The sequence below is a fragment of the Sebastes fasciatus genome, chromosome 19 (assembly GCF_043250625.1).
Source record: "Sebastes fasciatus isolate fSebFas1 chromosome 19, fSebFas1.pri, whole genome shotgun sequence".
Classification (NCBI taxonomy): domain Eukaryota; kingdom Metazoa; phylum Chordata; class Actinopteri; order Perciformes; family Sebastidae; genus Sebastes; species Sebastes fasciatus.
Window position 1 is genome coordinate 2,559,593 of NC_133813.1, and position 16,773 is coordinate 2,576,365.

Genomic DNA, 16,773 nt, shown 5'->3' on the forward strand with positions numbered 1-16,773 from the left:
CCACCTTCTTCACGATGTTCTCCAGCTGGTGGGGGTCTGACGTCAGGTTGTACACTTCCACAAACGACTGGGGACACAAAGAAGAAGAAGAAGATGAGACGCTGAGTTTCGTCACATCTGTTGTCACATAAAGGACTCAGATTACATGTACTGTATGTCGTCATGCTGTACCTCGCTGTCTGCAAACTCGCAGTATTGCAGGTTGTCTTTGCCGTCGAGGGTCCGGACGCAGGCGTAGGTGTTGTTGTAGGCGTCTTCGCACACGCAGTCTGGGAAACATTGCTGAAGAACAAAAGAATTATTCTCATTAAAAAAATATTTTTATGGGATACACGGTTGGCAAAATGAATACGGGTTAACTACATCTTTTTCTGTATATTCTTTATTAATTTATTTATTTTATGTTTTATTTATTTTGTTTATTTAATGATTTAATGTCATTTATTTATTTGTAACCCTTTAAAAAAAACGAGTAATTGATATGCAATATATATATATACAAATAACAAAATATAACAGAATCATTTTTCATTTACTTTAACAGTTATCTTTTAATTTATTTCTGTATATATTCAATTCAATTCAATTTATTTTTATATAGCGTCAAATCAGAAAGGACTATAGGATATATGTATTTATTTTTTGCATTCAAATTACTCTATTTTTTTCTGTACATTTTAATATATTTTTTTCTATATAATGTAATTTATTTATTTTTTTGCATTTAAATTATTCTAATTTGTCTGTAAATTCTTAATTTATGTAATTTATTTATAATGTCATTTATTTATTTTTTGCATTTAAATTACTCTAATTTGTCTGTAAATTCTTAATTGATGTAATTTATTTATTTGTATATAATTTAATTTATTTAAATTTTATCCCTTTACTTTTCTTTATTCTTTTCCCTATTGCCTGTGCTATTCCTTGAAAGGCCAAGCTGTCAATCAACTAGCTTTGGGCGGGCCTTTCCTGCACAGGTTGAGTAGTCAATTCCTGCTCACATATACTCTATTTTAAATAAAAAATAATAAGTAATTTACATGCAAAAAATACATATATTTATATATATATATATATATATATTTTTATTAAAACTGCATGATGGCCTTAAAGGCCATCATGCAGTTTGACGACAACATTGCTGCCAATCACAGGAACAGGATTAACAGGTTTATCTAAAAGTTTCCTCATGAACTGTTTTGGAGGATTTCAGTCTGAAGGTCACACCCTGTTTGATGTTTTTTTTAATAGGTTTAAAGGGTAGAGTTTGTCCTGCTGTCATGTAATAGTAGACATTCAAATTCCCATTGATATTCCATTTCTGTTTGATAAATGACTTGAACAATGAACCGAAAGTCTTGTTGCTGATTGGTTTTCTGTTGATCAATAGTTATATTTATTTATTTATATATATATAAATTATGAGTACTTAATGCAGAAAAATGTCCCCTGTGTGAAATATTATTACATATTATATTATTATTATTATGAATGTAGCATGTTACTGTTGTTGGTAGAACAGTACATTATTTCCCTCTGAAATGTAGTGACGTAGAAGTTTAAAGTACCATAAATGTAAGTGCTCAAGTAAAGTACAAGTACCTAAAACGTTACTTATAATACTTGAGTAAATGTTACTTTCCACCGCTGCACATAAATATATTTAAGTACCTGTCTACCTTTTTATTATAAGTTATTTAACAACAGTAATGATACTAAATTCACTTTAAGTACCAAAGACTCAAAGGAATACTCCCTCATGATATCACATATATAGAAACTAGTGGAGGTGGAAGTACTCAGATTGTTTACTTGGATAAAGGTTCCTCCTATAGGATAATAAGTACCTCCTGTAGGATAAGTAAGTAGGATAATGGGGATAATCTATTCTGTGGCGCCTTAAATGATGTGAAACCATCTCGAGTGTCTTTCAATGGTAAACTGGATTTAGGGATCAAGGTGAAGTGACTGATAACGACCTGAGGAGGATGATCCGACCTGTGAAGAGGCTCATAACAGTCATCACCACCATCACCTGGATGGACCGAGGAGAGGAGAGGAGAGGAGAGGAGAGGAGAGGAGAGGAGAGGAGAGGAGAGGAGAGAATTAGAATTATTATAGAAATTAAAGAAATAAAGCATCTATCTTTATATATAGAATTTTAAATTCCGTGGGAGAATACAAACATAAATTTAGTGTAATAATTATTCATGTTTACTTCTAATTTTAAGGATTTCTGTTTTGAAAACGTAGAACTAAATTACTGAAATCATGTCCATGCATCTGTCCATGGAAAGACATAATGGTTGAAATTTCAAACCACAGAGTAATTTATATTTAAAGGTCCCGTATTGTAAAATAGTGAGATTTTCATGGCTTTTATATTATAAAGCAGGTTTAAGTGTAATATAAATACTGTGAAAGTATTGACAGAGAAATACACACACCATGTATTCAGAAACTGTGTCTTTGAAACAAGCCGTCAGGATTTCTGTCCATTTGTGATGTCACAAATATACAATATATATATAGATCATAGATATAAAACTGTTTTTATCTAGACCATTTCACAGTTTTAAACATAAATATTCTAAAATGTTTATTTTCTTGTGGCAAGTGTATATGAATGACATCAGCTGACAGGAAGTAAACATATACGCAAGCTGTTGCCCAGCAACGCAATTCCATTGCAATTCTGTTGAAATGCACTAAAACGGAGCGTTTCAGACAGAGGGTGAATACAGGCATATTCAGGCAGACAGTATGAGGAAAATAAAGTGTTTTATGAAGATTAAAGCATGGAAACATGTTCTAGTAGAAACATAAAATACAAGTATGAACCTGAAAATGAGCACGATATGGGACCTTTAAGTTAAAAGGGAAGAAGATGAACTTATGTAATAAATAGACATGAATGTGTATTGGACTTTTGGCACCACCAAGATTTGTTTAGTTTGTATTTGATGGACCTAGAAGAACTCTTTTCAGGCCATAGATGTGTGCGTGCTCACCGGGTGGATGTCGATGAAGAGGCCGTGCTCGTCTTCGGTTGGATTGAGACCCTGAACGAAGTCCAGCAGCACCGGGTCGGCGTTAAAGAAGTGAGGATGAGAGATGAAGACCGGAGAGTCTGGAGAATTGAAAAAGAAATAGAATAATTAGTTCACTCACAACGTTTCTCCAGATCTCAGGTGTCTAAACCAGAAGAAGTTGTAAACAAATTTCTGCTGCATAAAATGACGTTTTTTAGTAAATGTAATCTTTGCTTTTGAATTACTGGATCATTCAACATCTCCAGGCCTCTGAAAAGCAGGGAAGTGACGATTACAAAGTTTTGGGCCGATACCGATGTTTAAAATAACAATTTTATTTTGTTTTTGCTGTTATTTAGGTGTTATTTTTGCATTATTGAAACTACAAAATTGTGTCTTTTTTTTTTTTAAAGACTTCAAATCTTAAATGTCGGTCAAGACTGATATTTGTTATTTTTGTTAGGATTGCCTCTGTGTTTTGGATTTACCCTTAAAAACATTCAAGGAACAAAGATCGTCACATAAGTGGAACACATGTACAGTAAACGACACAGTTGTTGGATTTTACAGATATCCAAGGACAGCTTTATGGATACGTGTTTATTTAGCCTTTCATTGTCCAGACAATAGTTTTTAAGATTAACAATAATAAAAACACTGATTACTTTCCCATCCGTTTCAATGGGCACTGAAGGTGTGGAGGCTCGGGGTGGGAGACTAAATTCATCACGTTATATATGTAATGTTATTGTGATTATATATATTATGTTAGAAAATGACCAGATGGGAGTCGCTGGTTTTGGCCAATATCATGAATTGAATAGCTCAGAGTCGAGGTTCCTCTGTGGTGGAAACGATATAGGACCTTACAACGAGGCGAGCCGTCCTCATGGACGATTATATCTCTGATCATGTTAAACCCATTTTTAGTGTCTCGACCCGGTTCTGGATCCGTGAAGAAGTGGTTGAGCGGGGTCAACGGTCGTCTGCTATAGCAACCAAGAAGCCTTTACTGTAAAATACATGCATTGTTGTGTTTAATAAAAATGTAGAATAGAGAGGGTGTAATATTTCATATTGAAACACTGAGAGACCCTCAGAGGACTTTATATCATCGGCCATGTTGAGCAGGTCGACTTTCAGCACCTCCTTTATTCCAATTGTTTAACAAAATAGTTTTATTGTTATTTGTTTTTATTCATCTTTTTCTTTCCTTATATTTTATTTGCTGTATAATTTATATTATTTTATACTGTAAAAAATATTTGCAGAATTTTATTTTGTAACAAATAAAATCTGAACATGTTTATGAATCTACTGTATTGAACTTTTATATATAGATAATGAAAAAATAAATAAAAAAAAACTTTTAGAAACCTCCATTTTGCAGTTTTTCAGTCTGGAGAAGTCATGTGACCACAGTGCAGTGTGACATCACATTCTGAAACGTGACATCACATCACATTCCGAAACATGACATCACATTCTGAAACGTGACATCACATCACATTCTGAAACGTGACATCACATTCTGAAACGTGACATCACATCAGAATGTGGCTTAGTGACATCACATTAAACAGAATGTGGCTTAGTGACATCATAAAGTCACTAGAATGTTGTGTGTGCACCAGTAGAAGCTCCCGCAGTCTAACAACTCAGTTATAGTCGAACCTTCACCAGAGAAGCATCTCTCAGTGATAACAGAGCGTGTGATCAGAGCGACAGTTAGTCAATCTACTACATACCTGCTATAGCTACTTCAATACAGCGTTACTACTGTATTGTCCTCGTATAATACTACTGTATTATACTCCGTACAGCGTTACTACTGTATTATACTCCGTTACCACAACTAACACCTCCGTTGTGCTATGATGAAGAAGATCGTCCGTTCAAGAAACGAGGTGAGATCTTCTCAGCCAGACACCTTTAAACACACTTTGTTCAGCGTTACACTGATCTAGGCCTTTAAACACACTTTGTTCAGCATTACACTGATCTAGGACTTTAAATACACTTTGTTCAGCGTTACACTGATCTAGGCCTTTAAACACACTTTGTTCAGCGTTACACTGATCTAGGCCTTTAAACACACTTTGTTCAGCGTTACACTGATCTAGGACTTTAAACACACTTTGTTCAGCGTTACACTGATCTAGGCCTTTAAACACACTTTGTTCAGCGTTACACTGATCTAGGACTTTAAACACACTTTGTTCAGCATTACACTGATCTAGGACTTTAAACACACTTTGTTCAGCGTTACACTGATCTAGGCCTTTAAACACACTTTGTTCAGCGTTACACTGATCTAGGCCTTTAAACACACTTTGTTCAGCGTTACACTGATCTAGGCCTTTAAACACACTTTGTTCAGCGTTACACTGATCTAGGCCAGCCCACAGTTTCATCTGGTTTTTAATCTTTTGTCTAAACTTTTGACAAATGCATGAGCAGTATAAGATACGTATGTGGACTAAAACAGGGCTGTTTTTTACACTTAAATTAACAAAAACCAGAACTGAAAACATATTCTAAGCTTCACCAAAAGATTTTAGATCAACCTGATCTCCAAAAAACTGATCTGAAACTGAAGTTATTGACAGTATAAATGGTGTTCTGTGTGTATAGTATAAAGGAAACAGTAGAAAGATGTGATTCTGTGGTGTGAGGCTGAACTTGGCTAGACTCTTGTGACCAACTGAATCAGTGTGTTTCAGAAAAAGTAGCTTCACAGTGCTCTTTAGAAGCAGATGGAGTTGGCTTCAGTACTTTCAACTGTCTCTTTGTGTGATCCAACGTTAGGACGGGACTGTTTTCTCGGTGGTCTTTCCATCACTTGACCAAGAGCTGGTTGAAGCCGCTACCCAGCAGGCTCCCAGCAAGGAGATGCAGTATCTCAGAAAACACAACTTTGAGCAGGCCTCAGTCATTGCTGCCCTGAGGGAGCAGATGGCCGCCAAGGATTCCAGCTGGGAAGAGGAGAAGATGAGGATCCTGAAGGCTCTCAAGTCAGAGAGACTCATCAGGAAAGATGCCCAGAAGGGCCTCAAAGGACAGGACAACCCTGACCTCCAGGTTCAACTCCTCCAGACTCCCAGCAACCAGCTGAAGAACTCTCACCAGCACAACACTGAGCTGGCCGCCGAAATCGCTGCCCTGAAGCAGCAGATGGCCGCCAAGGAGTCCTGCTGGGAGCTGCAGAAGAACAAGATCCTGATGACTCAGAGAGCAATCAAGATACAGGCTCAGAACGACCTGCAGAACAAGGAGAAGGAGAAACAGAAGGTGATCGACTCTCTCAATCAAAGTCTTCTTGATAAGCAGAATGAAATCCTGATGGTCAAACAGACTCCCAGCAACCAGCTGAAGGACTCTCACCAGTACAACACTGAGCTGGCCGCCGAAAACGCTGCCCTGAGGGAGCAGATGGCCGCCAAAGAGTCCCGCTGGGAGTTGGAGAAGAACAAGCTCCGGATGGCTCAGAGAGCCATCCCGATACAGGCTCAGAAACAGGAGGTGACCGTCTCGCTCAGTCAAAGTCTGCTTGAAAAGCAGAGTGAGATCGTGATGGTCAAACAGACTCCCAGCAACGAGCTGAAGGACTCTCAACAGGTCACCGAGCTGGCCGCCGAAAACGCTGCCCTGAGGGAGCAGATAGCCGGCTGGGATCTGGAGAAGAACAACATCCTGAATGCTCTCAGGTCAGAGAGAACCATCAGGAAGGAAGCCCAGAGGGACCTCAAAGAACAGGACAAACAAAACCCTGACCTCCAGGTTCAACTCCTCCAGACTACCAGCAACCAGCTGAAGGACTCCCAGCAGCACAACACTGAGCTGGCTGCCGAAAACGCTGCCCTGAGGGAGCAGATGGCCGCCAAGGAGTCTGGCTGGGAGCTGGAGAAGAACAAGCTCCGGATGGCTCAGAGAGCCATCCCGATACAGGCTCAGAAACAGGAGGTGACCGTCTCGCTCAGTCAAAGTCTGCTTGAAAAGCAGAACGAGATCGTGATGGTCAAACAGACTACCAGCAATCAGCTGAAGGACTCCCACCAGCACAACACTGAGCTGGCCGCCGAAAACGCTGCCCTGACGGAGCAGATGGCCGCCAAGGAGTCCGGCTGGGAGCTGGAGAAGAACAGCTCAGCTCAGAGCCTGATACAGGTTCAGATGGACCTGCAGACTAAGGAGCAGGAGAAACAGGAGGTCACCGACTCTCTCAGTCAAAGTCTGCTTGAAAAGCAGAACGAGATCGTGATGGTCAAACAGACTACCAGCAATCAGCTGAAGGACTCCCACCAGCACAACACTGAGCTGGCCGCCGAAAACGCTGCCCTGAGGGAGCAGATGGCCGCCAAGGAGTCCGGCTGGGAGCTGGAGAAGAACAGCTCAGCTCAGAGCCTGATACAGGTTCAGATGGACCTGCAGACTAAGGAGCAGGAGAAACAGGAGGTCACCGACTCTCTCAGTCAAAGTCTGCTTGAAAAGCAGAACGAGATCGTGATGGTCAAACAGACTACCAGCAATCAGCTGAAGGACTCCCACCAGCACAACACTGAGCTGGCCGCCGAAAACGCTGCCCTGAGGGAGCAGATGGCCGCCAAGGAGTCCGGCTGGGAGCTGGAGAAGAACAGCTCAGCTCAGAGCCTGATACAGGTTCAGATGGACCTGCAGACTAAGGAGCAGGAGAAACAGGAGGTCACCGACTCTCTCAGTCAAAGTCTGCTTGAAAAGCAGAACGAGATCGTGATGGTCAAACAGACTACCAGCAATCAGCTGAAGGACTCTCACCAGCACAACACTGAGCTGGCCGCCGAAAACGCTGCCCTGACGGAGCAGATGGCCGCCAAGGAGTCCGGCTGGGAGCTGGAGAAGAACAGCTCAGCTCAGAGCCTGATACAGGTTCAGATGGACCTGCAGACTAAGGAGCAGGAGAAACAGGAGGTCACCGACTCTCTCAGTCAAAGTCTGCTTGAAAAGCAGAACGAGATCGTGATGGTCAAACAGACTACCAGCAATCAGCTGAAGGACTCCCACCAGCACAACACTGAGCTGGCCGCCGAAAACGCTGCCCTGAGGGAGCAGATGGCCGCCAAGGAGTCCGGCTGGGAGCTGGAGAAGAACAGCTCAGCTCAGAGCCTGATACAGGTTCAGATGGACCTGCAGACTAAGGAGCAGGAGAAACAGGAGGTCACCGACTCTCTCAGTCAAAGTCTGCTTGAAAAGCAGAACGAGATCGTGATGGTCAAACAGACTACCAGCAATCAGCTGAAGGACTCTCACCAGCACAACACTGAGCTGGCCGCCGAAAACGCTGCCCTGACGGAGCAGATGGCCGCCAAGGAGTCCGGCTGGGAGCTGGAGAAAAACAAGATCCTGATACAGGTTCAGAGCGACCTGCAGACCAAGGAGCAGGAGAAACAGGAGGTGACCGACTCTCTCAGTCAAAGTCTGCTTGAAAAGCAGAACGAGATCGTGATGGTCAAACAGACTACCAGCAATCAGCTGAAGGACTCCCACCAGCACAACACTGAGCTGGCCGCCGAAAACGCTGCCCTGAGGGAGCAGATGGCCGCCAAGGAGTCCGGCTGGGAGCTGGAGAAGAACAGCTCAGCTCAGAGCCTGATACAGGTTCAGATGGACCTGCAGACTAAGGAGCAGGAGAAACAGGAGGTCACCGACTCTCTCAGTCAAAGTCTGCTTGAAAAGCAGAACGAGATCGTGATGGTCAAACAGACTACCAGCAATCAGCTGAAGGACTCCCACCAGCACAACACTGAGCTGGCCGCCGAAAACGCTGCCCTGAGGGAGCAGATGGCCGCCAAGGAGTCCGGCTGGGAGCTGGAGAAGAACAGCTCAGCTCAGAGCCTGATACAGGTTCAGATGGACCTGCAGACTAAGGAGCAGGAGAAACAGGAGGTCACCGACTCTCTCAGTCAAAGTCTGCTTGAAAAGCAGAACGAGATCGTGATGGTCAAACAGACTACCAGCAATCAGCTGAAGGACTCCCACCAGCACAACACTGAGCTGGCCGCCGAAAACGCTGCCCTGAGGGAGCAGATGGCCGCCAAGGAGTCCGGCTGGGAGCTGGAGAAGAACAGCTCAGCTCAGAGCCTGATACAGGTTCAGATGGACCTGCAGACTAAGGAGCAGGAGAAACAGGAGGTCACCGACTCTCTCAGTCAAAGTCTGCTTGAAAAGCAGAACGAGATCGTGATGGTCAAACAGACTACCAGCAATCAGCTGAAGGACTCTCACCAGCACAACACTGAGCTGGCCGCCGAAAACGCTGCCCTGACGGAGCAGATGGCCGCCAAGGAGTCCGGCTGGGAGCTGGAGAAAAACAAGATCCTGATACAGGTTCAGAGCGACCTGCAGACCAAGGAGCAGGAGAAACAGGAGGTGACCGACTCTCTCAGTCAAAGTCTGCTTGAAAAGCAGAACGAGATCGTGATGGTCAAACAGACTACCAGCAATCAGCTGAAGGACTCCCACCAGCACAACACTGAGCTGGCCGCCGAAAACGCTGCCCTGAGGGAGCAGATGGCCGCCAAGGAGTCCGGCTGGGAGCTGGAGAAGAACAGCTCAGCTCAGAGCCTGATACAGGTTCAGATGGACCTGCAGACTAAGGAGCAGGAGAAACAGGAGGTCACCGACTCTCTCAGTCAAAGTCTGCTTGAAAAGCAGAACGAGATCGTGATGGTCAAACAGACTACCAGCAATCAGCTGAAGGACTCCCACCAGCACAACACTGAGCTGGCCGCCGAAAACGCTGCCCTGAGGGAGCAGATGGCCGCCAAGGAGTCCGGCTGGGAGCTGGAGAAGAACAGCTCAGCTCAGAGCCTGATACAGGTTCAGATGGACCTGCAGACTAAGGAGCAGGAGAAACAGGAGGTCACCGACTCTCTCAGTCAAAGTCTGCTTGAAAAGCAGAACGAGATCGTGATGGTCAAACAGACTACCAGCAATCAGCTGAAGGACTCTCACCAGCACAACACTGAGCTGGCCGCCGAAAACGCTGCCCTGACGGAGCAGATGGCCGCCAAGGAGTCCGGCTGGGAGCTGGAGAAAAACAAGATCCTGATACAGGTTCAGAGCGACCTGCAGACCAAGGAGCAGGAGAAACAGGAGGTGACCGACTCTCTCAGTCAAAGTCTGCTTGAAAAGCATAATGAGATCCTGATGGTCAACCAGGGCTGGACTGAAAAGTGTGAAAAGGCCTGTGAAGCTTGGAAGGAGGAGAACAGGGAGATCAGAGAGACCTGTGAGAGAGAGCTCCAATCTGCACTTGATCAAAAGAATCTGATGGTCAAATCTCTGCAGGACGAGTCGGACAGGAAGGTGAGCCAGGTCGTCCTGGAAAAGGATGATCTGATCACCGGATTGACGACGGCCAAGATGGCTCTGGAAGTCCTGACTCTAAAGAAGGAGATGCAGCTCATCCAGAGCGAGGTCCGGCTGAAGGAGAAGGAGATGCAGCTCCTCCAGAGCGAGGCCGAGTGGTCAACGAAACTCGCCGCTCTGGAAGATCAGATCCGGCTCAAGACCGACACCACCACAGACCTCCAGGCACAACTCCTCCGCCTCCAGGAGCTCCACCAGAAACTTGACCTGGGAGCGCTGAAGATGACCGCGGAGGAGATGAATGCCAAGAAGAAGGAGTTAAAGAAGCTGATTGTGGAGAAGGAGAAGGAGGAGAAGAGACAGAAGAAAGAGAGGGAGGAAAGAGAGAAGAGAGAGAAGAAGGAGAGGGAGGAAAGAGAGAAGGAGGAGTTGAAAAGAGTGAAGAAGGAAAAGGAGGCTCTGGAGAAAAAAGAGAAGGAGGACTTGAAAAGGGAGAAGAAGGAGAGGAAGGAGAAAGAGAGGAGAGAGAAGTAGCATCCTTTCTCTCCACATTCTTCCCCCATCCCCCTTCTGACCATCCCGCCCCTTCACCCCCTACACCCCCTACACCCACACCCCCTACACCCTACAACCCCTACACCCCCTACACCTACACCCACCAACCCCTACACCCCCTACACCTACACCCCTTACGACCCCTACACCCTACCTACTCTATGTGAAGTGATTTCACCTCCTACACCCTACAACCCCTACACCTACACCCCCTATACCCTACAACCCCTACACCTACACCCTACAACCCCTAGCCCCTACACCCTACCTGCTCTATATGAAGTGATTTCAACCTCCTCCCCACGGTGACGTGGTCGCCTCCTACCATCACCCCTCCATACTCTCTCCCTCCTCCCCACAGCGACATGGTGGCTGAGTGATTCGGCCCTTGTCTGCTGGGTTGAATCCGGGTGATCCGGTTTCCAACCACAAATCATAGTATATAGTATATCATTAAAAAAAATATTAAAAAGTCATAGTATATAGTATATCACTAAAAAATATAAAAAAGCCATAATATATAGTATATCACAAAAAAATATAAAAAAGCCATAATATATAGTATATCACAAAAAAATATAAAAAAGTCATAGTATATAGTATATCACTAAAAAATATAAAAAAGCCATAATATATAGTATATCACTAAAAAATATAAAAAAGCCATAATATATAGTATATCACTAAAAAATATAAAAAAGTCATAGTATATAGTATATCACTAAAAAATATAAAAAAGCCATAATATATAGTATATCACTAAAAAATATAAAAAAGACATAATATATAGTATATCACTAAAAAATATAAAAAAGCCATAATATATAGTATATCACTAAAAAATATAAAAGTCATAGTATATAGTATATCACTAAAAAATATAAAAAAGCCATAGTATATAGTATGTCGATAAAAAGTCTTAGACTTAGAGATGTTATTGTCATTGTCATGGAAAAACAATGAAAAACAGTTTAGCAGGTCTTGGCAGTAAAAGCAAGTAAAAAAACAAAAAACAAGGTAAAAGTGAGCATGGCTCACATACTGACCTCTGACCTCCAGATATGTGAATGTAAATGGGTTCTATGGGTACCCACGAGTCTCCCCTTTACAGACATGCCCACTTTATGATCATCACATGCAGTTTGGGTCAAGTCATAGTCAAGTCAGCACACTGACACACTGACAGCTGTTGTTGCCTGTTGGGCTGCAGTTTGCCATGTTATGATTGGAGCATATTGTTTTATGCTAAATGCAGTACCTGTGAGGGTTTCTGGATCAATATCTGTCATTGTTTTATGTTGTTAATTGATTTACAATAATACATATATACATACATTTGCATAAAGCAGCATATTTGTCCACTCCCATGTTGATAAGAGGATTAAATACTTGACTAATCTCCCTTTAAGGTTAATTTTCTTTCTTCAGACTGTAAGGTCTGTCACATCAAAGAGCTGCATGATGGGAGACGACAAAGGTGGAGGTAGGCCGACACTGATACCAGACAGACAGACAGACAGACAGTGATGGAGGTGACGGAGAGACAACAGATGATCAGGACCTCTTTGAACTTTTAACTGGATCAATCACCTGCCGGTTGTTGTTTTTCTGACTCTATATAACCAGAGGTATTTGTACTCTACTTGAGTATTTAAAATGTCATGCTACTTCCTACTTCTACTACAATTTGGAGGGAAGTAATGTACTTTTTACCTCATCTACGACAGGGGTCAACAACCTTTACTATCAAAAGAGCCATTTCGGGGCAAAAAATAAATAAAAATCTGTCTGGAGCCGCAAAACATGTGATCATTGTGATGAAGGTAACAGTTTATAGTCTAAGTATATAGTATATAAGTCTAATGCAGTGAGGGCCAAAGAGATAATGTACTACGGAGTATTAGGGCCACATTGAGGGAAAACACATCTGAGATTTACACAATAAAGTCAGAATATTACAAGAAAGATTTTCGTAAATTACGAGATTAAAGTCATAACTCTATGAGAATAAAGTCATAATATTAAGAGAATAAAGTCATAACATTACGAGAATAAAGTCATAACATTACAAGAAAAAAGTCCTAATATTACGAGAATAAATTTGTAATATTACGAGAAAACATTTTGTAATATTACGAGAATAAAGTCATAACTTTAAGAGAATAAAGTCGTAATATTACGAGATTAAAGTCATAACTCTATGAGAATAAAGTCATAATATTACGAGAATAAAGTCATAACATTACGAGATTAAAGTCATAACATTACGAGAAAAAAAGTCCTAATATTACGAGAATAAATTTGTAATATACGAGAAAACATTTTGTAATATTACGAGAATAAAGTCATAATATTAAAAGAATAAAGTTGTAATATTACGAGAATAAATTTGTAATATACGAGAAAACATTTTGTAATATTACGAGAATAAAGTCATAACTTTAAGAGAATAAAGTCATAATATTACGAGAATAAAGTCATAACATTACGAGATTAAAGTCATAACATTACGAGAATAAAGTCATAACATTACGAGATTAAAGTCATAACATTACGAGAATAAAGTCATAACATTACGAGATTAAAGTCATAACATTACGAGAATAAAGTCATAACATTACGAGATTAAAGTCATAACATTACGAGAAAAAAAAGTCCTAATATTACGAGAATAAATTTGTAATATTACGAGAAAACATTTTGTAATATTACGAGAATAAAGTCATAATATTAAAAGAATAAAGTTGTAATATTACGAGAAAACATTTTGTAATATTACGAGAATAAAGTCATAATATTAAAAGAATAAAGTTGTAATATTACGAGAAAACATTTTGTAACATTACGAGAATAAAGTCATAACATTACGAGATTAAAGTCATAATATTACGAGAATAAAGTCATAACATTACGAGATTAAAGTCATAATATTACGAGATTAAAGTCATAACATTACGAGAATAAAGTCATAATATTACGAGAATAAAGTAATAATATTACGAGAATAAAGTCATAATATTACGAGAATAAAGTCATAACTTTATGAGAATAAAGTCATAATATTACGAGAATAAAGTCATAACATTACGAGAATAAAGTCATAACATTACGAGAATAAATTTGTAATATTACGAGAAAACATTTTGTAATATTACGAGAATAAAGTCATAATATTAAAAGAATAAAGTTGTAATATTACGAGAATAAATTTGTAATATACGAGAAAACATTTTGTAATATTACGAGAATAAAGTCATAACTTTAAGAGAATAAAGTCATAATATTACGAGATTAAAGTCATAACTCTATGAGAATAAAGTCATAATATTACGAGAAAAAAAGTCCTAATATTACGAGAATAAATTTGTAATATTACGAGAAAACATTTTGTAATATTACGAGAATAAAGTCATAATATTAAAAGAATAAAGTTGTAATATTACGAGAATAAATTTGTAATATACGAGAATAAAGTCATAACATTACGAAATTAAAGTCATAACATTACGAGATTAAAGTCATAACATTACGAGATTAAAGTCATAACATTACGAGAATAAAGTCATAACATTACGAGAATAAAGTCATAACATTACGAGATTAAAGTCATAACATTACGAGATTAAAGTCATAACATTACGAGAAAAAAAGTCCTAATGTTACGAGAATAAATTTGTAATATTACGAGAAAACATTTTATAATATTACGAGAATAAAGTAATAATATTACGAGAATAAAGTAATAATATTACGAGAATAAAGTCATAATATTACGAGAATAAAGTCGTAATATTATGAGAATAAAGTCATAATATCATGAGAATAAAGTCATAGGTTTACAAAAAGAAAACAAAAATAACATGTAAAGTACTACTTTATAATATTACGACTTTTTTTTCTCGTAAACTTTATTCTGGTAATCTCAGATTTATGTTTTTCCTCAATGTTGCCCTAATACTCCGTCATACCATAAACCTACAACAGGTACGAGGGTGGTACATGCAATAGGTGGTGTTGCCTTCATTATGAGGCTCAAATACGTTTTGCGGCTCCAGCCAGATTTTTTAAATTTATTTTTTTGCCAAAAATGTCTCTTTTGATAGTAAAGGTTGCTGACCCCTGACCTCGGGTGTCTCCCCTTAACTGAACATTAAAGAAGCATTCTTGTTCTTTTGGCAAAAACAGACATTCATAGATGCAAATGTTTTATTTCAACACTTTTCTTGTGTCTTCTTGTGGATAAATGACAACGTAAAGTGTGTTAAAATGTACAACCAAAGGTGGATAACCAGTTGAGCTAAACTGGGAACTGCAACTGAATCATCATTTTACAAGCTCAGCTCTTACTGATCCTGATTAGATCCTGTAAAGCCTCCTGTTCTCAGAACTAGTCGTAGTAATCTGATGGTTTATTTCCCCTCTGCAGAGTTCTTTATCCAGGTCCGGCTCATTATGCAGCTCCTCTGGAAGCAGAGCTCTCCACGTCACTGCAGCGTGCTGCAAGGTAAACACTCCAGACATCATTATAATGAACCCTATATAGGTTAGGTTCACATTATTCTGAGTCTGTCTTAAAACAGTCCTCACTTGCCCATTTGAGCTAGATATTTAAGAAGATATCTCGCAGAGTTACAGTCTCTGAAGTGCAGAGTTCTTTGTATATTTGGGATTTGCACGATGGCGTAACTAAGCACTAGTGAGCACTCTTGCTTTTGGATCGAGGCTCATCGTGTAGTTATCAGTTTGCTTTACTGACATTTTATCCTCTTTCTTTCTCTTTTGTTTTCCAGAACAAAGCAGCTCGTGTCCGAGTGGGGAAAGGAGACAAACCTATAACCTATGAGCAAGCACTTCCACCTCATTACATCGCCCACCGCAAAGGATGGCTGTCACACAATACCAGTGAGCACGACCACGACCACGAGCATGCTCCTTAAAGAGCAACTTAACAGTTTGAATCTAGTGTTTGTAAAGATGTAAATACAACAGGACTTGTGGGAAAGGAGCAAAGCATGCAGAGACTATTTTAATCGGTTTAAAAGTTGTATTAGGCGATATACTTAAAGTGGATTGATTGCTGTATACTCTGTAAACTCTCCTTCCTGTTTCTTCTAGGTAACCTGAAAGGAGAGGAGGGCGCAGCTGACCGGACCATAGAGGACGTGTTCATAAGACGTTTCATGTTCGGGACCTTCCACGCCTGCCTGGCCAACGAGATCGTGATCAAACGACGCGGCAACCTGCTCATCGTGTGCGCTTTGATGATCCAGAAGTTACCTCCGCAGAAGTTTTACTTCTTGATCGGCTACTCGGAGTCGCTGCTGTCGCACCTGTACAAATGCCCCGTCAAGTTAGAGATTCAGACGCTGCAGGATAAAGCCGTGTACAAGTACCTCTGATGTTGTACTAATACTGAATGTTTCTACTAGAGATGGTTTACCACCAGATGGATTCTGCTCTTGTTCTTCAGCGTTATTGCTTTTGTGAAATAAATGCTCAGATTTAAATAAACATGTGTTATTGTAACATTATGCCTGATATTGTTAAACATATATAGCAACTACAAGGTTTAATAAACTGTATGTATGTATATACTGCAGCTCCAGTTCACTCTGATCCAACTGTTATTTACATTTGGAAATGTCATCCTTTTATCTATGAGCAGTGGAAGTAACAAATATTAATTGATAAAAAATTTAGGCGATAATAAATGCATGTAAATTGAACAACAGATCTGTAAAACTGGATGTGAATTGATAAATTATCAAGTGATTTGATTAATTTAAAACGTGATACGATGAAAAAAGAGCCGTGTTTTATCATTTTCACCATCTTA

The 16,773-nt window shown here is 40.3% G+C and overlaps 1 protein-coding gene across 1 annotated transcript; it reads left to right on the forward strand.

Annotated features, from left to right (window-relative positions):
• The first annotated feature begins 12,463 nt into the window (after window positions 1-12,463).
• Window positions 12,464-16,463, forward strand: LOC141757825 (small ribosomal subunit protein uS3mA-like). The gene is made up of 4 exons (XM_074618673.1): window positions 12,464-12,469; window positions 15,364-15,441; window positions 15,728-15,839; window positions 16,053-16,463. Exons 1-4 carry the CDS (start codon window positions 12,464-12,466, stop codon window positions 16,334-16,336), a joined length of 480 nt encoding a protein of 159 aa, XP_074474774.1. The 3' UTR covers window positions 16,337-16,463.
• The last annotated feature ends 310 nt before the right edge of the window (window positions 16,464-16,773 follow it).